The sequence below is a fragment of the Trichomonas vaginalis genome, chromosome I, assembly GCF_026262505.1.
Source record: "Trichomonas vaginalis G3 chromosome I, whole genome shotgun sequence".
NCBI lineage: Eukaryota > Parabasalia > Trichomonadida > Trichomonadidae > Trichomonas > Trichomonas vaginalis.
In genome coordinates this window covers 5547176-5571580 of record NC_067203.1, presented here as the reverse complement: position 1 = coordinate 5571580, position 24405 = coordinate 5547176, and the positions used below count along the sequence as shown (strand labels likewise).

The 24405-nt window shown below is 31.7% G+C and overlaps 9 protein-coding genes across 9 annotated transcripts; 2 read left to right on the top strand and 7 right to left on the bottom strand.

Moving 5' to 3' along the window:
* Positions 1-68: 68 nt before the first annotated feature.
* Positions 69-3034, bottom strand: TVAGG3_0935040 (mRNA splicing, via spliceosome; the record flags this gene model as incomplete). Its single annotated transcript, XM_001329738.1, has 1 exon — positions 315-617. The coding sequence occupies one exon, from the start codon at positions 615-617 to the stop codon at positions 315-317; it is 303 nt and encodes a 100-aa protein (XP_001329773.1).
* A 1265-nt stretch (positions 3035-4299) lies between these two features.
* Positions 4300-5109, bottom strand: TVAGG3_0935030 (uncharacterized protein; the record flags this gene model as incomplete). The annotated part of the gene is made up of 1 exon (XM_001329739.1): positions 4300-5109. One exon carries the CDS (start codon positions 5107-5109, stop codon positions 4300-4302), a length of 810 nt encoding a protein of 269 aa, XP_001329774.1.
* Positions 5110-6557: 1448 nt separating this feature from the next.
* TVAGG3_0935020 (ubiquitin-protein transferase protein) lies at positions 6558-8850 on the bottom strand (the record flags this gene model as incomplete). The annotated part of the gene is made up of 1 exon (XM_001329740.1): positions 6616-8838. One exon carries the CDS (start codon positions 8836-8838, stop codon positions 6616-6618), a length of 2223 nt encoding a protein of 740 aa, XP_001329775.1.
* An 85-nt stretch (positions 8851-8935) lies between these two features.
* Positions 8936-10714, top strand: TVAGG3_0935010 (armadillo (ARM) repeat-containing protein family; the record flags this gene model as incomplete). The annotated part of the gene is made up of 1 exon (XM_001329741.1): positions 9086-10678. The coding sequence occupies one exon, from the start codon at positions 9086-9088 to the stop codon at positions 10676-10678; it is 1593 nt and encodes a 530-aa protein (XP_001329776.1).
* Positions 10715-11148: 434 nt separating this feature from the next.
* TVAGG3_0935000 (32 kDa heat shock protein-related family) lies at positions 11149-11860 on the bottom strand (the record flags this gene model as incomplete). Its single annotated transcript, XM_001329742.1, has 1 exon — positions 11203-11838. The coding sequence occupies one exon, from the start codon at positions 11836-11838 to the stop codon at positions 11203-11205; it is 636 nt and encodes a 211-aa protein (XP_001329777.1).
* A 179-nt stretch (positions 11861-12039) lies between these two features.
* TVAGG3_0934990 (STKc CDK like domain-containing protein) lies at positions 12040-13191 on the bottom strand (the record flags this gene model as incomplete). Its single annotated transcript, XM_001329743.1, has 1 exon — positions 12040-13191. One exon carries the CDS (start codon positions 13189-13191, stop codon positions 12040-12042), a length of 1152 nt encoding a protein of 383 aa, XP_001329778.1.
* A 506-nt stretch (positions 13192-13697) lies between these two features.
* Positions 13698-20746, top strand: TVAGG3_0934980 (ataxia telangiectasia mutated (ATM) -related family; the record flags this gene model as incomplete). The annotated part of the gene is made up of 1 exon (XM_001329744.1): positions 13698-20558. One exon carries the CDS (start codon positions 13698-13700, stop codon positions 20556-20558), a length of 6861 nt encoding a protein of 2286 aa, XP_001329779.1.
* Positions 20747-21451: 705 nt separating this feature from the next.
* TVAGG3_0934970 (glycine-rich protein family) lies at positions 21452-21892 on the bottom strand (the record flags this gene model as incomplete). Its single annotated transcript, XM_001329745.1, has 1 exon — positions 21452-21892. One exon carries the CDS (start codon positions 21890-21892, stop codon positions 21452-21454), a length of 441 nt encoding a protein of 146 aa, XP_001329780.1.
* Positions 21893-22325: 433 nt separating this feature from the next.
* On the bottom strand, positions 22326-23825 carry TVAGG3_0934960 (ankyrin repeat and SOCS box-containing protein 4 family; the record flags this gene model as incomplete). Its single annotated transcript, XM_001329746.1, has 1 exon — positions 22326-23825. One exon carries the CDS (start codon positions 23823-23825, stop codon positions 22326-22328), a length of 1500 nt encoding a protein of 499 aa, XP_001329781.1.
* Positions 23826-24405: the final 580 nt, after the last annotated feature.

Below are 24405 nucleotides of genomic sequence, written 5' to 3'. Positions count from 1 at the left end.
TCATAACAATTTTTTAATTAATCAAAGTACAATAAAATTAAATTTAATAAATTATTTCGAAATTGAGGGACAAAGATATAATATGAATCTTTCCAGATATTTTGTGCATTGTCATCAATCTTCGTAGACGAGGAAGTCGAAGAAGTAAAAAAAGTTGAATATTAAACAAATATTCTATTGCATTACTCTAACATTACTCGATAACTAATGATTTTTCTATGCGGAAAGATAACACTTATCAAATTTCGGAATTGAGAAAATAATTATCGATAATTTTGTAATAATCTATGAAATATATTATAATCGTATTCTAATTATTGTGCAAGAGCTTCTTTTGCTCGTTTGATCATGTCATCAACAGGTGCTGGTGGTGCAGGTCCACAAGGTTGAACCATTTTATCAATTAAATTCGTTTTAACAACAATTTCTGGTTGTCCAAGACCCATTGATTGATAAGAAAGGAAACCTGGTAGTAAAAGGATTGTGGCCAATGATTCTCTAACTTGATTTTCACGCCATTCACGTTTTCCAGTATCTGGGGTTCCAGTATCTTCATTTTGAAGTTGTTGTTGTTCATTCTTTTCCCATGCATATGCTGCTGTCGCTGATCTCTTCATTTTTCAATTTGATAAAAATGACACAATTCAAAAATAGATATATATAATATGATGATTGGACAATGATAAAAATATTTATATCGTTTAAAATTGACAAATATTCATAATGGATTATAAAGAACCGATGATACCAAAAGATGAAAAAACAAGCGCTGTATTTGATTTCCATTACTTATTTAGGAGTGCCGAAATTGTTAGCTTTCATGAAAACAAAATTACTTTTACACAATCAGAAATTCAACAAGCATTCCAAGAATTAAACGAAAATGAACCACCGTCTACATTTATTTCTGCTATGAACCTTATAAAATACTTAATATCTGATCCAAACTTAATTCTTTCATTTGATGAAAAAATTGTTTTCACATTTATAGAAATGTTTCGTAACATTTTATTTCAAAGACAATGTCTCATTATATTTAATCTGATTTTTCAAGTCACATCGCAATTGAACTGTTTGAATCCAATTATTGAAAGTGATTTCTTTCAAATATTAGAAAAAATCATATTGCAAAGTACCAATAGCGATTATGAATCATTTCAAAATGCTTGTTCATGTTTCTGTTATATTTGTGAAACTTCAATTCCAGAATTTCAAAATGCAATTTTAAACACAAAAATATTAGAGTTTTTGAGAACCAACTATTCAGAAGATTCAAAATTCAATCAATGCCAAATACAAACTATAGTTCGCGTTGTTAAATCAAATTGGAATGAAACAAATTTTGATCCAATTCAATTTTTTAGTGAATGCGCAGTATCATCATTCTTACAAGCAGGACCATTTTGGTCTGGTTATGGTGCTCAAATTTTAGCAGCATTTATTGAAAGAAATGTCGATATATCAGGAGAATTATTAGGTATTTCTGGATTTTTCCAAAATTTGATGAGTTACATAGAAGATTCGGATTTAGATCTCCGTAATTCTGGTTTATTATTACTTAGTCGCATTACACTTTTTTCAAATTTTTCAACAATTCATTCATCGCGTGAACTTATTGAGAAAATATTCTTTATATTTGAACATTATCCTACTGAAGACTCAATATTAGCAATCTGTAATTTAATTGAAAATTCGAATCAAGAATCACTAAAAATATTAATAGATACTTTCCCTTATGAAACATTTAATAATGCATATTCTGAATGTGATATTAAATCGAAACCATCAATGATAAAAATTTCAAATTCAGTAACACAGACAAAATCTTCACAATTTATTGATAAATTTTTCAATCCTTCCCTTATAAATGACCTTTGTGAACTAATTAGTTTACAAAATATTGAGTACACAATTTCAATCATTAATATCTTAGATGATGCAATTAATATAATGCAAAATAATGATTTTCTAACTAGAATATATGAAACTTTTGATCAAAATGATACATTTGATGAACTTGAGGATTCATCAGATGAAAGACTTCTTCAAATTTTAGAAAATTTCAAAAAGCATTTTGAACCAACCTAGAGAACCATATGGTGACGATAGAAATTGAATAGGAAGTTTAATTTTCCAATATTTCTTTTAATTTTAGTTATGTAACTCTCAATCTCATGATGGTTTTATAACTCTCAAAATTAAAATTAAAAAAAAGTGAACAATCCCTCTATAGTTGCAGCAGACCCTTAGGCTTTATAATTTTCAGGGTACGGGACAATTGAATAATTATGCATTCACATTACAGACTTGTTCAAAATTGGCATAGATATATTAGTTTCATTAAAACACAAACAGCCTATGCCATAATTAAAGAATTATTCGTTTATCAGGCAAAATATTAAAAGTAAAAAAAGTGGGAAATTGAGAGAATTTTGATCGTCTTTTTTTACTTTTTTCCACTCTAAAATAACCCTATTATTTTTGACACTTTACAAATCATTTTTGACACATTACGCGTCACCAGAATTTCGAAAATTATTTGACCAGGTCCTCAAATTTTTCTCTAAGCGATTTCCTTAGGCGTATCTCAAAAATTCAATCTAAAGACGATAAGCTCAAAGTGACATATTTATTAAATTTTCAAAAAATCAATGGACAGTGAATCTCTAACTTTTTTACCAGCACTAATTTTATTCTTAATATATTTTAGATTGTTACTGATGTCTTTGGTACCCAGTCAAAAGGGTTTCTACAATATGTTACTCAACACAAACAATGTAGAATACCTTAATTTCTTGTTTTAAAGTAGATCGTGTTTGGTTTAGAGCTTCACTTATTTTTCCTCAAAAAATAAACGAAAGGCATAACTTTAACTATGGATCATGGAAATTAGAACCTTCACAATTTTCAAATGTTGAAAATGAAGTAGTTATTTTTCTGTTGAAAGAAAAATACATATTAAATGATGAGGCAAATGAAAAATTCAAAGACTTTTCTCAGCATTTGCAACAGCAAGTGTTACCTAAGAAAGAACAGATTGAGTACGATGGCGCTGATACGCGCGTGGTTTTATTTAATAAAAAAAATTCGATAGTATTCAATTTTTTGACAGGTCAATTTGGTCAAATTTTATATAAGTTCTTCAGAATACTTGGATTGAATATGTCTTATGAAAAGCTATTCTGTAAACTGGTTGATAAATATATCGAAATTCCAGTTGTTAAAATTATCTCATTAGATAAAGATGAATATCAATACAAATACAACCGATTTGAAAGTGGTGCAGATGAGCTGAAGCTTAGATCGATAGATGATGGTGATATGACCAATCTTGATAAAAATGTCTTCACAACACTTGGAATAACTATATTAATATGTTTTTTGTTAATAAGCTGCCTTCGATTTATATCGTACGGGCCCCGCCTTCTCAATTTGTTTTAAAAAATAAAAAATAAAAAAATAAAAATAAGAGGCATTTTTTTGCTCCACCAGGAATTTGGTACAAAGACTTGATTTTCCATTCATCAGAGAGTCTCTTGAGTATTATAATGATGCCATCATTCCTGCCGATAATATAATAGCAGCCATTTTAAAAAGTGGTATCAGAAAAACTGCCAGAAAGGTGTAAATTTTCTCTGACTTCACAATTGATTTCATTTCTTGGTCGAAGTCAAAAACAGTTATTCTTGTTGAATGTGCGCATGCAACAAGAGAGTTTTCTTCGTTCGTTGCAAAGGAAACACTCAGAGGACGCTTGAAATAATCAGAAGCATCACAATCAATTAATAATTGGCGGGCCAGATTATTGTTCAAAACTAAAAAAGCTCCATTTTCGGTGACAGCTATTGTTGAAGGATCTTTTTCTCTGGTAGTCTAGCAGCTACACACTCATCTTTATCAGTATCATATATGAAAACATCAAAAACTGGACTTGCACCTGCTTTATCGAAGTCAGAACCTTTATCATGATTTACTTCGAGGTATTAAAGCTATATTTGATTTATATGAAAACATTAAATTGATTAGAATAGCAGTTTAATAAACAAAACAAAAATTATTGAGGCAATCCTAAGTATCTTGAAGGGATTGATTCATAATTGAACTCATTAGGATTTGGATTTCTATGCCATCTATAGAATTTCCACTTCAATGATATGGTTTGATCATGAATAGCGCAACCAGGATTCATTTCTATTCTTAGTGTATGGTTTCCTCTTTCGAAATATTGTCTGGAACTTTCGATGTAACTTGATTTAGGTTCGTCTTCACATGCAAATACATCAGAAAGACTACTTCCATTTATTTCATTGTCATCAATGAACAGTTTGCTTTCAGGTGTTGACTGTAAAAGGAACTGAAGATCTGTATATGTGGAACAAATAATGTTGATTCTATAATGACTTTTGAATAGGATTCACTCATCTCTATCATATCAAAGTTCTCAAAAACTTCTGATGTTGATATGAGATTATCATTATATTTTGAAATGAATTGAACTCCTCTTCTTCCTTCTTCAAAAGCGAATTGTGTTGTATCTTCACAGAAAATATTATCGTTAAATCTATCACAATAGCATCCAAGACCATCAGATGTTCTTCCATATTCTGGAGATCCGTTATTATTGCAAAAAGCATCATTCTTCTTTTCGCATGTATCCGTATAGAAACCTGGGAGACAATCATCTGTTAAACAATCCATGATAACAGCTTTTGATGAGTCAATTATGTTGTCATCCATTAAACCATGGCAATTTGGAGAAACTCCAGAATTTCCAGACACAACGAAAGGATAGCATCTATTAGCATATAAATAAAGATTTCCGTAATCTTTCTCGCAAAAACCCCATCCAAAACCTTTCTTAATATATACTTGATCATAATTAAATGAAGATGCAAGATTTGAAGTCGCTCTTGCAACAATATGATAATTCCTTGATTCCCTAGGACAAAATGATCCTGTAAGAGTGGTCCAATCATCTTTATTTGAATGATGAAAATAAGATGTTGAATTATCTTTGTGGTCAGAATTTACGTAATATTTTACCATTCCTTGATTGTCATTACTCTTGAATGAGCACTGGTTTGGCGGGTTGGGGAAGTCTTTGACCATAAGAAAGAACATCATATTGAAATATGCTTTCACTTAATCATAAATTATGATGCGACTTGGCGTCAATAATTGATTACTGTTATTTTCATTCAAGTTTTGATATTTTTACTTGATAAAATAATGTTCTATACATCATATTTGCTAATATCACAGTTACTCTAATATCAGAACTTTTCAATATACATATTGACTTATTAAAACATGATGGCGCAAATTTGCAATTTATTATATCCAAAATCCAAATTATTATTAAAGTTCCCAATTTGATCGTCTTTTGTGGTGATTATTCAATTAAAGAAAAATGAGACAATATGAAGAGTATAATAATCATAGAATTATATCTGGCAAAAATTTATCTTAATTCAATTTTGATAAAAAATAGTCGTTCAAAAAATTTGCGATTTTACGAAAAAGTGACATTTTTGAATGAAATTCAAATGCGCTAAATTTTAGTAAAATCGGCATTCTAGGAAAGATGAGCATTTTGAATAAAAATCGATTTTGTAATTGATTTTTCATTCAAAAAATGGCACGTTTTCCTAAAATTGATATTATAGACAATATGTTTTTCATATATCAAAAATATTTATATACATTTATTTTTCTGTTAACCTTAAAAATTATGACTAAGTGTTCGGAATTCAGTGTACCCATAACTCTGAAAAAAAATGCGAGTCATCAAATAAAGATATTATTACCATATGATAAGCCAAATTTATTTGCAAGCGAATATATTTTTATGAAATTTAATAACATTTCCAAATTTTTCGGGTTCAAAAATTGCTCATAGGTTCAGATGTCGATCTAATGATAGATTTTAGAATAAGCTTGTCGGACCGGTGATTTTTCGCCAGAACCGGAGATTCTTTCAAAAAAATTCGGGCCTCGGGCGATAAATCGCCCTCGGCCAAATTGCACATCAATTTATAGTTAGAGGTAATCAATTCCAAAAGGGCTCTTTTTTTCTTTCTTATTTTTTTGCACATTTATCTGTTTATGTCTTTAAAGCACTATCATTATAATGTATCCGTGTAAATATCACAAATATATTCAAAATTAATGGAAAAACGGCGATATTTTAAATAATTAAAAAATACTTAGAAAAACGGCGATAATTTTAAAAATCCAAAATCCGGCGGAGTTGATAAAAATTCCTAAAAATCGCCAAATCCGGAGATTCGTGGCGGTGATTCTTTTTATTTTGGAGATTCTGGACAAGCTTATTTAGAATGCAAACGAAAACAATAAAATCTCTTTGGGCTATTTTGGCTTCAAGAGACAAAAATATTTTAATGTAAAAACCCCCCAATTCTCACAAATGAGTACGATAGAATTTACAAATCTCCTCAAAACTCAATTTGAACCCTCCCAATTTGGAAACGTTTCTATTCTGCAAACATGATCCGTCTATTGCTCATTAATAATAAAACTTTCCAATGTAATTATTAATAAATTTCTTTTTTAAAATAATAAGATAAATATGACAATAAAAAAATAAAATAAAAATTAATTCTTTGGAATTGCTCTTCTTTCTATTAAAGTATAAGAGCTAGGTGTTAGCAAAGCAGAGAACGATGTTGAGAACATTTCCAATGTATCCCTTCTTACAAACAAAGGTCCAGACCTTGCAATTCCTTTAAATGCGTACATTGCATCATCTCCTTCGAACCTAACTACATCATCAGGTATCAACGCGGACATTCCAAGTGCAGGAGAACCAACTTCATATGTCTCACAACATTCTCCACCATTTATATCCGCTCTGAACAATAATTCCGCGTCTTCTATTTGTTCCACATATTTCTTTCCATCTCTTAATACGTAGAGCTTCTTATTTGATACTCCGGCGATTCTTCCTCTTGTATCATGCTCGAGAACTCTGTCTCCGGCCATCAGATTGTAAACTCTGTCATCTGTTGAAACACTCAACAAAATAGAATCTCCGTCTTTGAGTTTGAATGTTTTTCTCGCAACAGAAGCTGTTCTTCGAACTAAACTTAAGTCAATAACAGAAAATGGTGCTCCACCTATATCGGCAATTCGCATTTCATCGGTTTGAACATAAATTTTGTCACCTTTATAACCGATAACCGTTCCGATACCCATTGGAGTCAAAACTCTGTCTGTGCATTGGAAAATCATTCCTTTGCTGTAGACGGAGACATCAACTATACCATCAGGAGTGACAATGCGTCTCTTCTTGTCCTTGTCGACAAATGTTCGAAGAGTTTCAAGCCTCAAAGATGGAATAGAAAACAAAGAATTTGTTGCAAAATCTTTCATGACTAATCTGCAACTTAAAACACCAATAAACTCACATGCACCTCGTTCTGGGATTCTTAAGAGATCTCCGAGTGATGCACCGAGTTTGAGGAATTCGCAGAAGGAAGGAGTTCTGTCAACTGATGCTGCGACGCCATCGACAATTAATCTTTCGACGTTGTGGTCTTTTCTTGTGACAATAGACAGTCTACGAGGATCTGATGCACAATAGACCAATCTTGTGTTGGAAAATGGCTCAACCCAGACTCTATCATCTGATATTCCGACAACTGTGCTTCTTTGGCCATCATCTGTCTCTACAACATCGCCTGGAAGGAAGTTAAATGAGAATGATGTCTTGAAATCTGTATCTACGCCGATCAATCTCGATTCATCTGTGTAATAAATTCGTAATGAGTTGGGACCGTATTCTATTTTGGCTCCACCGCGTATAATATCTGTAAAATCGTTCATTGTGACTCTCCTGTTTGAAAGGAAAACGTAAGAATCGCATGCAAGAAGTAATTTGTGGCCATCTATTGTTGCATCGACGTTATTTAGGAATGTATGCTCAGGAGGAGGGATTCCAAGTGGCGATGATGGGTTTTCGCCCCTGAAAAGTATCAATGCAAGATGAGATGCCGTCATGCATGAAACATTGTAGGTACTGAGCTGGCTATTCAGCATCAGAACAGGACGTGTTGAATTTGTGTTCGCTGTAAGTACTCTGCCTGTCGCGTCTAAGCAGTATAAGAAACCAAAGAATGCGGCTTCAACGATATGGGTACCGTATGGTGCGATAATTTCGCGGACTTTAAGATTGTCTTCAATCATGTAAACACGGTTATCTGCTGAAACTGCAATAATACCACATGTAAGATTAAAAATCGATTGTGTAGTGAAATTGATCTCAACAGGCTTGAATTGGAGTTCCTTGGTTGATGAATAATAGAGTTTTCCTTGAATTGAAAGTACAAACAAGCCAAAATCAGTAACAGCAGTTGTAATTATTTTATCATCTGGAATTGTAGCCTTCTTGAATGATTTTGCGCTTTCGTAAAGGTAAATATCCGATAATCCTGCAGCAAAAGCGAAGAGTTCGAGATTTGAAGAAAGTCCTCTTGGAGATTCGGGGTTTGGAACAAGTTCAGATGAATCTTCAGTAAGAATAGATATTGAATTGCATTCGTGAAGTAAAATTGAAAAATGATTTCCGCAACTTATATCAAGAATTCTCGAATGTTCTGGTAAATCGACTTTTTTAAGCATGTTATTCGTATTTATGATATTATCTGATGATTGTGCATGAGATTCACCGTATGTATATAGTTCATTTGTATCTGTCAGTAAAATAAAGTGATTATCTGAAGAACTTGCAACAACAGGGAATAAATTATCACCATAGTAATGGGTGAGCTGTTCAGATTTCTTATAAAAAGAGAAGCGGGGCTCATTCCACTCCGCCATTCTATCGGCAAAAATTTCGTTTGTGAAGATAAAATAAAAAACTAGATTTTAGGCTGATATTTTAATAAATAAAATGGATTACTAAAATAAATGATTTTTTATATTGCAACATTAGCAAAATAACTAAATTTGAAATTGCAAATCGATGAATAATTAAAATCAATCATTAATACTTAGTCAATATATTTATTTTTGATTTATATGACTATTCATATCATTAAAACTGTCTTTATGTATTTAGTCCAAAATGATTCGTGAAGAAGATAACACTGGCTATGGAGAATTTCGGACAACAGATGTAGATGAACCTTCAGCTACTAAAGTATATCCTGTTCAGGCGTTTTTTGAATGCTTCCAAGCTTGTTGCGAAGCATTTCAAGCAAAAGATCTTAGATCTGTTTATTCAAATTTAGCAATTCTTTTCGATATTGTTACAGGACTTGAAGAAATTCCATTTGATGAACTAGAAAACATTGGCTTCCATATGTTTTTTAAGGAATTATTCTTAAATTATGATTTTCGGATTACTTTTCCAGATGCACTAAGAGTTTTGAATTTTATAGCAGCAAGCGATGGCTTCAATACAGAATTACTAGCAAATGAAGAATATTTCAACATTTTAATAGACGAAGTTTTACCTCAAGTAAAGAGACAGAACATGCCACTTGAACTAATATCAAATATCATATCAGGAAATTCACAAGCCAGAGATATTTTCATAAGTACTGATATAATTGAAACATTTATCATAAATACATACGATGAAAAGAAAGATCCTTTTTATTGGATTGCTGCAAATCATTTGCTTGTTACATGCATCATTACTACACCATATTTACCAATTGAAAGACTACAAATTATTTCAGATTTTGTTATTGAACATATTGTTGGAACAAAGATACTTAGTTCATCAATTATAGATGTTTTATATAGTATAATAGCCGTATCCACAGAAGCTGCAGTGTATATATTGCAAAAGATTCACAATGAAAATCCAGATTTTAATTTATTAGATATTATAAGAAATCTGAGCTCAGAATTTCAAATTAAGCTTTTAAAGTCCGTAGAGATGTTATGTACAATAGAAGAATTGGGCTATGCCGCTGATTTCTTTTGGCCATATATTTTAAATCTCCAAATCTTTAACAATACTCCAGAAATGATCACAGAAATATTTAATGCAGCAGTAGTTATTATTAGTATGGGTCCTCGTAATACAATTAGTGCTTTCAAGCGAGGTTTAGTTGATTCTTTAATAAATTATGCGCAAACAGCATCTTATTCAATAAGAGTTAGCGCAATTAAGTTATTATCTATTATAATAATGAGAGAATTATATATTCCTTGTGTTGGAATGACAATTATTAGATTTGGATTTCTTGATTTTGCAACGGACTTCTTGAATGAATTAGAAATTAGAAAATATATTATTAAGGCTATATTTTGCTTAGTTGTTCATAAGGTTGGAGAAGGAAGTTACGTTTCATTAGGTGAAATATTTAATCAAGAATTTTTTGATGCACTCATTGAAGGATATTATGAAAGTACATATGACGCTGAAGAAATATCAATGATAGAGTATATTATGAGAGTTTTTGGCTTTTTAAGACAAGATGATGAGGATTCTTATCATTTTGAACAACCAGAAGAAGACTTCTTTGATGATGAAGAATCTGCTGAGGAAGATGATGCAGAAGTTGATGCATCAGGAGAAATAATTACTCCAGTTTATAGAACTTTTCTCCATTTACGCAGAAAATATGGATTTTCAACAGATTTTGATCCTGAAGAAGGAAATGAAGCTCCTGCCGATCAATCACAAGATCAACAAACAGATTAGCTTTTATAATTTAATAATATTACTTGTAAACTTTAGTACTATCAAGTATCTTGATTATTTTTCATGTGATTATCGATATCGATATTTAAGCGATTTTAACACCAATGAGAATGATAAAACATTGCTTTAAAGATGTTAGAACCAATGTTAACATTGAACTATAAATTTCATGCAGATGCTGTTTTGTATTAAGAATATGAAACTATGATGCTTAGTATTAAGAATATTTTTATGTAAGTTTTGATAGGAATGTCTATCTTAGATGAATGTTATGTAAATGGTGTTTCTTCAAGCTCAACAAAATCACAACTTCGTTTTCAATCTTATAGTTTGCTCCACGCGTTATTATTTAATTTACATAAGAAATCATTATATCTGCTAAGGATTCATAGATAAGAGAATGTAATATTTATAATAATTCCATCCTAATCAAATTTCAAAATTTATATTTTTATAATTTTTTGGTAGAGATGAATAGAAAAATAAAGATTTTAGTAGCAATAAAATATTTTTACAGGTTAGAATCACTCTTCAGCTTTTTCTTTGGATTCTTCTTCTTCATTACGATGTTTCCTCTTGTGTTTGTTACCTTTATTCTGCTTTTTCTTTTGAATTTGTCTTGGTCCCATAGCCTTTGCAGCTTTTGCAAGTCTGTTTTGTATTAAATCTGGAGTTAAAGGCTCATCTGGATTTTCTGGTTCTTCTTCTTTTTTTTCTGCAGCTTCTTCCTCCTCGTCTACATATTCGTACTCGTCGAAGTTATCATCATAATAATCAACAATATAACCAGAAAGATGAACATCTAATTTGCCTTTGTTATGGAATTTAACGATATTTGCTGTTGTAAATACAATTGACAATTCTTGATTTTCGTGTGTAAATGGAACAAGAGATGCAATTAATGTTTCATCAGTGATATAAAAATTGTCTTCTTTATCATTTGTGGATTCTTCAGCTTTCTCTTCCTCTTCTTCATCTAATCTAAGAGTGTTAACAGTTGCAAATAATCTTACTGCTTCTTTTGGAGTATCATTTTGAACATCTGGAATAACAGCGTTTGTAATCGTAATAACTTTATCATTTGGACCTTCTAAAAACGCATCCTTTCCAGCTGGAACAATTTGTGACCAAAATGTTGATAAATTATGTGGTAAAGTCATATCTAATTTTTTTCTGACAATATGCTCTCATTTACAAATTATTTAGTTTACTTGTCAAAAAAATTATAATCTTCATTCTCATTGAAAATTAAACTAATTCCAAAGGTATTGAGAATTTGAACAAAGCAAACCAAATAAATATGGTGATTTAAAGACAGAAATGTAATATTTTACTCTAAATAACAAAAAATATAATTTGAATTACTGTAATTCAGGTTTCTCTGGGCGCTTAATATCTTCCTTTGGTTGGCTTTCTGATTTATGCTTTTCAGCTTCTTCATTTTGGCTGGGAAGTTGTTTTTGCTGTTCGGCTTCTTTTTCTTTCTCTCTATCGCTTTTACTTGAACTGCCATGCATCTCCGGAAGAGTAAGTTTATCCAATTGATATGGATCGAGGTATTCAATGTAATTAATATCAGCGTGTGTGAAGTATTGGTCAAGAATAGCAGAAGGAGTAGGACGCTTTTTAGGATTAAAGCGAAGCATTGCGAGCAGAAGGTTAATAATCTCGTGGTAATTTTTAGGAATTGTTTTTTCTAAGTAAATTTTGAGGTTTGATGGTGGAGGAAATTGCGATAAGTGTGGTTGTATCATTCTCCAAAGATCATATCCCATAAAACGTGATTCTTCTGACATACCGCAAATTTTGAAAATTCTAATTAATTGTGCAAGCTCATTATTAGTATCTTGTGTATAAAACAGAGGCTTCTTTGTGATGATCTCATAAAATATGCAAGCAGCCGACCAGATATCGACTTCAATTCCATATTCAGAGCATCCGAAGAGAAGTTCTGGAGGACGATACCACTGAGTAATAACCTTTGATGTGAAGCGCTTATTTAACATTATATCTCGAGCTAAGCCAAAATCTCCCAATTTGAGAACATTATTTTCAGTAATAAATAAATTGGCTGGCTTTAAATCGCGGTGGATAACCCTTTGCGTGTCAAGATATCGTAAGCAAACCATAAGTTGAAATTGTATGCATTTTATGAAACGTTCTGAAAGATGAGGTGCGTTTTTGCGATGAAGAAGAGCACTTAAATCATATTGACAATATTCTAAAACAAGATAAATTGTGCCTTTGCAAATTAAAACTTTTTGCAATTTAACGATGTTTTCGTGGTTTAATTTTTGAAGCAAGCGAATTTCTCGAAGTGTTGTTTTAGTGAATCCGTCTTCATCTGTAACCTTTTTGATTGCTTTTAAAGCAACCGGTTTATTTGTGGCTTTATCTATACATTTTGACACCGTGGCGTACGTTCCTTTGCCAATATTTTCAACGAATGTGAAATGGTCCTCAATTGATGAAATTTCGCTAACGTCAAAGTCAATATCATTCAATTGAGTCATCAACAATAAATTTATATAAAGATTTTTCCAAGAATACAATTATCATTGTATGAGATAAATATTATACAATTGTCCCCGTAACATATAAAATTAGGCGGGAAAATTTGTGAGCAAAACCGATTTTTTCTTATTCCAAACACAGAAGGTAGAAATGCTTTAAAATCCGATTACCACTATGCTTTCCTGGATATAACTAATCCAAATATTATCTTATCATGCGAATTGTTAATTAATTTGGAAATTTTTCCTAATTGTTTACTTGATCTACTTTCAGAGTTGTCTAAGTTATGCATACATAGTAGTAAAATGGCCGATTTATGCTGTTGCAGCCTTCAATTTAATATCATTATACAATTTATTGAAAGATTTTGCATATACATTCAATTTTTTCACCCGATTATAAAGCAATTTCAGTAGTTTGGGTTATAAGCATTATCCTATTAGATTCCGACTTTTCCTAGAAATTTTGTTTGTAAACTATGAAAAAATTTACATGTCAAAAATTTATGCTCCCTACTAAGGGAGCTCTGCCTTATGAACCTCTATCAGATAATACGGATGAATTTTCTCGATGGAAGCAGAGCAGGCGGAGAATTATAAAAGAAATAGATAAAACAATATTAAATCAAACAGATGAAGAACTTAAAGAATTTGTCGATAACTGGCTTGAAATTGCAAATGATCATAAAGAATTTGTTGATCCTCTATCTATTTTGAAAGGTTTAATGCACTTATCTGTATACTATCATTATCATCATGATTTTACTTCGATTCAGATTTTAGTTCCGATCGTAAACAACTTCGTTTCACATCCAAAAAGATGTATAGCACGTGTTGCTACTAGAGTACTTTGGTGGCTTGCTGAAGATTCTACAGAAAATATCGACTTTTTTCATTCGATCGTGTCAGAAGTTCCAAAATGGCTAGAAAAGCCTTTAACAGATCAACTATTCTACTCTAGTCTATGTATTTTGCACAATGCATATGGTTATGCTGATCAATTAGTAAATGGATTCGTAACTCAAGCTTTTCCTCAAATTATGCATGCTACCTTTTGTGATGATAAAGAATTGCAACACATTACGCTCTCGGTTTTGAAGCATCATCTTATGAGTCAAAAACCGAAGGATTTAGATCGATGGTTTAACTTCTGTATAGAACAACTCAATTCACAAGATCCAAATAAGTTCAAAGGAGCTCTCAGAGTTACAGGTTTCTTCTTCGAATTTAATTATTTTACAAATACAGAACCAATTTTAAAAGTCTTAATGAACCAAGTTAACAAATCAATGGCAGATTCTATTGTAGAGTTCCTTTACAACTTATCAAGGCTAAATCTCATTGATTACAACAAATGCCATTTTTATTATTTATTTTTAAGTTTATTATTTACATCAAATCCATTATTGATATCTATTATGGAAAAATTGCCGAATAATCATCCTCCAGAACTAGAAAACGTTAAAATTCTCAATGGAAAAATTGATACTCCATTTTTATATGGTTTAGTATCAGTTATCTGCAAGAAATTCCCATTTTATCATAACAGATTCATTATCGTTCACGATCCAACGTTTTCTAAGGAATATCTCAACTTATTAAGAAATAATATGGAATATCGATTTACAGTTCATCCAAAACTCTCTCAATTCTGTTTATCGCAATTATCACAACCTACATCAGAAGCTAACACTATTACAGCACTCAGAATTGCGAAGTATTTCGGTCATGTAATTTTTAATAAGACAGAAACGCAGCTAATCGACCAAATCCTCAATTTATTGCATAGCGATAACGAGACAATAAGAGTTGCCGCAGCAAAAGCGATCAAACAGAACGGCGTCGGGATATCAAATCCATATTTACTCAGAATTGCGTTATTTGATACATCAGCGCGCGTAAGATTGGCTGCAATCAAGAGATTAAGTATTACAGACGAGATATTAGAGTCAAGAAGCACTGCTCAACTATTAAATGATGCAGATGTCGATGTAAAGCTTGCTGCGCTTAAATTTGTTGAAGAAGCGGCATCGCAAAATCCTATACTCTTCTATCCCGAACTTTTCAGGTTCGTTTCTCAATGCCTTGAAACGTTTTCCGGAATGAAAAATTTTATTGAGATCGCAAACTATTCGAAACTGTTTCCAATCATCGCCAAACTAGTTGTAGACAAATACCAACCATTTATCCCGCAGCTAGCTCAGTTCTGTTTGTTGTTTTTGAGTAGAGGATCTGTTTTTTCGCATAATTTAGACTATTTTGTCGAAGATGAGAACTTAATTCCACCATGCGAGCGGAAACCATCACTGCGAGGCGAGATATTCGGTTCTTTGTACTCTAGCCACATAGATGAAAGAGATTGTAATTTAATCAAAACTTTGAAAATTTTGTCACCTTTTATGGAATCTTATGCTGATGTAATCTTCGAAATTATAGGTGGAATGATCATAAACACCAAAACTAAAGACATTGTGCTCATTTCTTGCGTTAATTGCCTCAGAAGAAATATAATTCATATTCCGATCGAAGATACATTCTCGAATCGATTCCCTCCGTTAACGAACAGATTATTTAAGATCCTTTCTACAACTCTCAATGAGAAACTCGCGATTAAAATCATGAAATTATTCGGAAATGCGGGAGTTTGCTCATTGCCGAACTATCAAGAAGTATCTGATGCGACATTTGCTTTCGTTGATGTCGATAAGAAGGATTTCGTTATCAATGCTTTGCTAGATGCCATTACAAAGAATATTGATTCTCATCCTCCCTCAGTTTTCGATGTTGTTAAGTCTGCATATCGTTATGAGCCTAATGCAGCCATAAAGTACACTCAGAAGATCATTCCGAGCATCATTCTAGCATTAAAGAAGTCAACTATCGAACAAATTGAGCATTTGTTCTCAATTTTATCAGAAATAACATTGATAATTGGCCACAGAATGGATGAGTATGCGGAACAGATCTGTATTTTGATCAGAAAGTACTTGACATCGAAAAATGCAACAGAATGTTGTATTTCTTTATCATATGTCCTGAATTCCAGCTTATCGCCATACATGCCACCAATATTCTTTGATGCAATTAACTTAGTTATTAATCATCAAAGCGGAAACTACAAATCTCATTTTAAATTGCTTGCTTTCAGCGTTTTATACCAAAACCAGCCTTTACATTTATTCATAAAGGCCTGCGAAAGCTGCATTCACATCAATCCAAAGATTGTTGTGCGAGAAATGTGCAGAATTCTGCAAAACAGCGTTGTTGCATCGTATTTCGGATCGAGTATGTGGAGAATAGTCAATTACTTGATACCATGGACCAGAGAGCTCTGTTTGCAATTATTATATTCTTTGATTTTATTTAAAGGAATAACAGACGAACAAGCCAAGATTGTCATCAAAAATGCCAGCATTGTTGACGAAAACCTCGATATTTTGCTCAAAATGACTCCAGAACAAAGAATGTTGAACGGAATTCCGGATTTCGTCAAACAAAAGAAGGCAAAAGTCGAACCGCAGTTCATGCATGTTAAGAATCTCACAACGAACCAAGTTGCAAGCTCATTTAAGAACAATAATCCTACTAATACAGTTTTTTCTGAAGTTAAGTCACCTTTGACGACCAGTTTGACCAGTTGGCAGATTGATTTGAGTAACAAGACAGTAACAAGGTCTCCAAACAACGTTATCCGCGATTCCCAAAAACTCATCATTGATTCAGAGTATTTACGAGGCAAAATCCTTCCTATTGCCTTTCTTAGTTGTTTTCTGAACACTTCATCTGACCAAAAAGAAGTTTTTCTGAAACAATTAAACGATTGTTTTTCATTAGGCCAAAAAATCAACTCCAGTATCTACAAAATCATTGATTTACTTGAAATGCTTGGCTACAATCACATTATTGAAGACAAGAAACTCGCAGAGAACTCAAGTTCCCCTTGGAGATCAATTTTTTATTGGCGACGATTATTTATTAATAATTCCGAGATGGATTTAGAGCCGATGTTAGACAAAATGTACAAAATGGGCCGTATGATGACAATCAGGGGTATTCTTGACATGTCCAACAACAATTTGCCTCCAATGAGATTGGCGTATTGGAGAGAAAGAGTTTTGGATTTCGAAGGATCCTTGAAAATCTACGAAAACGAAAATTCTCTTCCAAACGTCATAAGAACAATTTCTTTCATGGAAAGATGGGATGAAGTCCGCGAATTATATAATAAATTCGAAAAAATGGACGATAACGATAAATCTTTGACGAGTTCTGCTTTTTGTTCATCATTTTATTATGATAACCAACTTGACATTGCAGATAATCTTTTGAAGTATTTTCCTAAGAGCGAATCCCTACGAATTGGCTTTGTTCGGATCATTGTTTTGATAAAAGAAGGAAAATACGAAGAAGCGAAAATTTGTATAATGAATAAATTCAAACATCTCGTTCAAAACAGGGAAATTTATTCAGGAACAAATGTTCACATGGCTCTTCGTTATTTAATATACGGACAACATTTGTCTGAATTATCCGATGTCATTAAAATTAAACAGAACACGGATAATAACATGAAACACCTAAATATGATTTGGACAAGACATCTTAATAATTTCAGAGGAAAGGGAAGAGACTGGAGAGAATTATCTGATATAAGAAATCTCTTGAAAACAGATAAATCAAATGAAGAAGAAACAAAAGAAGAAGAAGAAAAATCTTCAGAAAAAACAGAAGAAGAAAAATCTTCTGATTATTCCGATGACCAAATAATTATTTCTCCTTTCGCAAAGGCAAGACAAAACTTGTCAAGGACTTCTTTCACAACAAAACAAATTGATGAACCAGAAATTGCTAATTCCCCTATTGTTTGTACTTTTCAAACAACATCAAAAGTTGGATTGTCAAATTTGACACAAAATTTGTCATTTTGCCAAAATTTGACAAAAGAAAAAACATCACCATTAGCGAAATCTCCGAAACAGCCAATGAAGAATTATTCTCCTGACAAAATGTCAAAATTAAGTAGTTTTTACATGACAAATGCCAAAAATAAAATGTCAGAATTTAAACCATCAGAAAATTTAACGACATATGAAGGAATTCCGAAACTTCCTGCGAAAGAAGAGAAGCCTAAAGATCTCCTTATATCAGATGTCAATTTGAAGATGGCTGTTGCATTGAGGAAAGACAGACAATGGAATATTCTCAGTGGAATTCACAAGAGAATTGCGAAAGAAAGTTTGTCACATGACATTTTCCTCGAAAGAATCAAATCTCAATGGGCGAAAGGAAAAAGAGAAATTGCTCTTAACAAGATTGAATATCTGTTAAAGTGCTATTTATCATCACCAAAGGATTTGCCAGCAATCATCAAACAAATGCCAGATTCGGCTCAAAATGATTTTAAATCAATTTGGAAATCTGACATTTTACAAAAATGGCAAAAATTTTTGACATCGAACAAACCAAGTCCAATGATAATTGCGCAGACAATCAGAACTGTCACGTCATGGAGAATAAGACAAGGATTATTAACAAACAAAGAAGAAATTGAAAAGAATTGTAAACTTCTCAATTCTGCAATTGAAAACGACAAAACAAACAAAAGAGCTTATTTCAACTACGGATTCAGTCTGATGCAGTTACTCTTAATACAAGAAAATCATGATAATAAAGATGTAAAAAGTGACAATAAAAGTGACAATAAAAGTGACATTGCTTTTCAATGTATCACTTCACTTTTGCATTGTCCAAGTTTGCCAAGCATGAGTTTGTTTACTTGGCTTGTTACTTTCTTGGATGACAAAACTGCTCAAAGAATTGATTTGACAAAATTCAAATCAGAATTTTTGGTAAAATTGTTACCAAGATTTGTTGATTTGTTGTCGAAAGACAAGTCCAGTTGCAGGTCTATTGCGAAGATTGTCATCACGAGGCTGTCTTATGATTTCCAGAAAGTTGTTTTTCCTTTGCGTTCGAAAATTCACGTGAAAGAAGTTTCGGAGATTTTGTTGAATCTTTGCAACAGTTCTGAGAAGAATTACAAGATAAATGTCGATGCAGGATCATTGATAAATCTCTTGAAAATGAAATCTTCTTCCAAAAAAGAAAAGGCAGAAAAAATTGTTGAAAAATTGTTGAAAGATCAAAATTCAGAAATTGCCATAAAACGAAACATTTCTGAATTAGAAAACCTCATCAAAGATGACATTCCTGATGACGTAACATTTGATGTTCGGACCATCCTTAATTTGATGAACAGTGACAGTCAAGAAAAATTTATTGACATCGACAAAATTCTCGAAAAAATGAGAAATTATTTGAGTAAAAACAACAAAGGACAGTTTTTGAGCCAAAAAGAAACAGACGTCAAATGGAGATCCTTCTGTGTAAGTGTTCCAGGAGTACCAACAACATTAATAGAATCAGTTTCTCCAGTAATAAATGTTCTTCAAACTCCAAAACGCCAAAGAGTTGTTGAAATGGTTGGTGATGGAATGAAATTCCGATTTTTGTTGTTTGCTAATGATCTTTATGACGATGAAAGGTTCTCCATATTCGTCGATGTCATCAGATCTATGTTTGTTAAGGATGAAAGTTTCGTTGATTTCGCTCCATTTTGTCCGAAAATCTTTCCACTTTGCGAAGATTGTGGATTGATAAAAATCAACGGAATGACCGAAACAATTGAAGAAATCATGACTTCTTTCTCTGCAAAGAGAAAACATGAACGAGAAATCGCTGATGAACACTTAGGATTGACAAGATTTTCGACATTAAATAAAATACAAAATATCGAAATCTTCAAAAAACTAAGTGAAAACAGTTTGGGCGATGAATTGCTTGAATCCATTTGGAGAGCAATGCCTGCTGTTTCTAAATGGGTAAGGACAGGAGATAAGATAACAATGAGCTATGCAAGTAACTCTATGTTATGCTACGTAATGAGAATCGAAGACAGAAATCCTGGAAATATTCTGATAGAAAAAGATTCAGGAAATGTTTGTTTGATTGATTATTCATCAATCTTTAGTAAAACAAAAGAAGAAAAAGTTAAGTTCAGAATGACAAAATGCGTCCGGAATCTGATGGATGGAGCAAATCCTTTCGGAATGTTCCAGTTTTCGTGTGAAAAAATTATGGAATTTTTATGCGAAAAAAGAGTTTTGATTATGAGTCAATTGAAAGTTTCTTTCCCTGAAAACGAAATGATTCCATACGATGACATTGACAGGAGAATGCTCGGTATTGACAGAGATGTTGATGATGAAACAAGAAATGTTAGAGACATGGTTTCTAAACTGATCGAAATTTCATCAGAAAATACAAATATCTATTCAATGAATTTTGAATGGAAACCATACTGGTGAATTTTATAAAAAATATCTATTTTTATGTTTTATTATTGGTAATTTTTTTTCCCTCGATATTTGTCAAAGCATCAAAAATTAAAGATGGTAAACAATAATTAGGATTATATAAGATTTGGCGCATTTTTGGGGCACTATGTCATTTGCAGAATTAGAAATTAGTACACTAACTGTTGCTTGTGCATCTTATACAAGCTCTCAAATTTAATAATTTTTTTCTCGGTGAAGGAATCATCAGAACTACATAGTAAGGCCGTTTGATTCGCTGTTTAGATATAATTATGCGCCATATTTCTGTATCAAAATTTAATCCTAAGTAATAATAAATTTTAATCAACCCAATTTTGAGCTGGGTTCACATTCAATTTTCTGAAGTTTACAAATTAGAAAAGAAACATAGGCTCAAAATAGAGTTAATTAAAATCCTAATTTTCGAATTTTGTCAAGCTATCAATTTTCTTCAAGAGCTAGCCCTATTTTGTTAAAATTGAAACTTTTCGTTTCAATCTTCGAAAATTTACACTTTTCCAACGTTTTGTTATCATCTTCGGAAAAGTGTAATTCTCAGGCATATTATTATTTTTTGCACTTAATGCCGAACAGCATTTGAATCAAAAATAATCGTATGTCCGAGAATTATTAATTTCAGCTATTCTCAATTCATGAAATCTAAAGTGGCTTTTGCCTCTTTGTACATCTATGAAATAGTTTACAATTTTAACAAAATAGGGCTAGTTCTTGAAGAAGATTGATAGTTGACAAAATTCGAAAATTAGGATTTTAATTAACTCTATTTTGAGCCTATGTTTCTTTTCTAATTTGTAAACTTCAGAAAATTGAATGTGAACCCAGCTCAAAATTGGGTTGATTAAAATTTATTTCAGAAAAAAAAATTATGAAATAAAAAAGTTTAATAAACTTAAAGAGAAAAATTGGGAGTATGAAAATAGGTTTACATAGATATGATTTGAGCAGATATTTATACATTCAAGAAGAGTGATCTTGAATGCACCATCACCGAGATGTCCGTGAACATAGGATACAAAGCTGTTTGTTTTCGTTGATGAATAATTTGGAAGTAGTTCATCACCTGAGAGCATTCGAATATTTGTGAAAAAGAGTCCTGAGTAGTGTACAGTACCATTAAATGAGATACTATTTTGGAGAGAATAATTTCTCGAAACACTAACATATCCATTACAACCTGACACATACGAAGAACCTCCTGCACCAGATCCGTGTTTATTGTGAGTTACAGATGCCCCACCTCCTCCAAAATAACCGGATCCCCCACCAGAGAGTGAATATTCACTTGGGGAACTATTTCCTCCCATTCCAAACATACCATCTTGCCCATTTGCAAATCTATTTGAAGTTAAACCTGCTCTTCCTCCTTTTGTTTGATTACCTCCTTTGGCATCAGTATACCTTTCATTATTTGTACCGTGATACGGGTGACTTCCATCTCCTCCAATAAGGTTTCCTCCATGGCCACCAGTACCGTTTAATGGATTGGGATTACCTTCTACAACCAATCATCAATCAGAAAGTGTTCGTATAAAATTATTTGTTTATGTTAAATCGTCATATTAATACACTCTAAAACGTGATGAACAAAATATCAGGTTTAGCTATTTTAAATTTGAATAGAATATCTGTTACATTCGCGATATTTTAAAAAATGTAGGTGCATTTCATACATAATATCAAAATTGATGCTTCAATGATTTCTGAATATAAATAATGCATTATGTCAATGAAGCCATGCTATATTAAACATTTTGAACCACATGAAATATGTTCAATTTTTTCTTCATTAAGAGGGATATTCTCATCTTTATCTTTTTCTTCATTAAGAGAAATTTTCACATTTTTATCTTTTTCGACAATATATGCACCATGCGAAAGAAGAAGATTAGCTATTTTTTCATAATTGTTATCTATTGCATAATTAAGAGCGGTATTTTCATACTCATCTTTTTCATTTAAATTTGCACCATGTGAAATAAGAAATTCGACTGTTGCTTTATTATTATTAATCACTGCATAATGAAGAGCTGTTTTACCTGTTGCATCCTTTTCATTTATACTTGCGCCATGTGAAATAAGAAGTTCGACTGTTGCTTTATTATTATTAATCACTGCATAATGAAGAGCTGTTTTACCTGTTGCATCCTTTTCATTTATACTTGCGCCATGTGAAATAAGAAGTTCGACTGTATCTTTCTCAAAATATTTTACAGAAAAATGAAAAGGTGTTCTTCCATAATCATCTTTTTCATTGATATTTGCGCCATGTGAAATAAGAAGTTCAACAATTTCTCTTCGATTTTTCTCAACTGCTTCAAAAAGGTGTGTTTTCCCATCTTCAACTTTTTCATTGATGTTTTTACCATATAAAAGCAGTAATTCTACCATATCTTTATTATTGCAAAATATTGCTTTATGAAAAGCTGTTTCTTCATTATATTTATCATTGATATTTGCCCCATGTGAAAGAAGAAATTTAACTACTTCTATACTATTATTTGATATTGCCTTAAGAAGAGTTCTACTATAATAAACAGCTCCAAGTGAAAAAAAATATTCGCAAAGAGAGGGAATATCAAATACTGTAGAATAATATAAGCCACCGTAAAGAGCATCATGCTGATCAAAATATACTAAAAATGCATCAAGATTATTATGCTCTTCACAATAACTTAATTTGATCTCTATTTGATGTTCATTTATTAAGTATGAAATAAAATCAATGTTGTGCGAAGCAATTGCATATTTCATGCATGTGTCGTTTGGTTTTTCATATTTCAAACATTCACTCATGATCTCTTGATTCCCTCCTAAAAATGATAATTCTAGACATGTTTTAGTTATTTCTGATTTAAATTTGGTTCTTAATAATTTGAAACATAATTCAAGTAATGAGTATCCTTCATCAGAATATGGATACAAGCAGCTGTAAAGTATTTTATTTTTATAAAATCCTTCTCTTTCAATGGATGTAATGAATCTTTCTTTATCATCATTCATAATTGACCTGAAAATTGTAGCTTCTGAAAAAATATCAAGATGTTTGAATTCATTTCTTTCGAAATCATCAGAAGTATTTAATTTAATTCCATATTCTTTATAAAACAGGTAGTTAGAAACGATCGGAATGTTGCTGACCTCGGTTATATGATAATCATCAGAGATTTGTTTTGTAAGTTCCAAGTATGACTTTGCATAGCGGTTGTTATACGGGATGATATTTAAAATATCTCTCATAACATTTCGGGAAAGTGTTTATTTGAATCAATCAAATTTGTTTTGATCATTTTGTAAATTGAGTGTAATTCATCTTCATTGTTCGTTTTCAGCTGATATAGAGTAATATATGAATCGATATAATATTTGTAAATACTTCTCAATTCACTATATTTCTTTGGAACAATCTTTTGATGAGACATAAAAAAGTATGCGGTTCGGCCAAACGAAAGTTATCGTTAAAATCCGAAATTTCTATTCTGAAATTATTGATTATTTTACATTCAATTACAAAAACTTAAAGTTAAAAATTGGTTTTAATTGAGTATAATCCAAACGATGCATTCAATGGCCTGATGGACTATATTGACAGCATATCTGATGATAGAATGAGATATCTTTATTATGAATCTTCACCAGGGCAAATTTCACCAGAACAATTGTTTTATTATCGAAATGGGCATTCTTATGCATCAGGTGAAAATTCAGGTGAGTGTTATGTCGGGTTCTACTTAAAAAAACACATATTTGAGATTAGATCATTTTCAATCCTTTCATCTGATAATTCAAGAAACTCAAATGTTCATCCATTAACATGGAA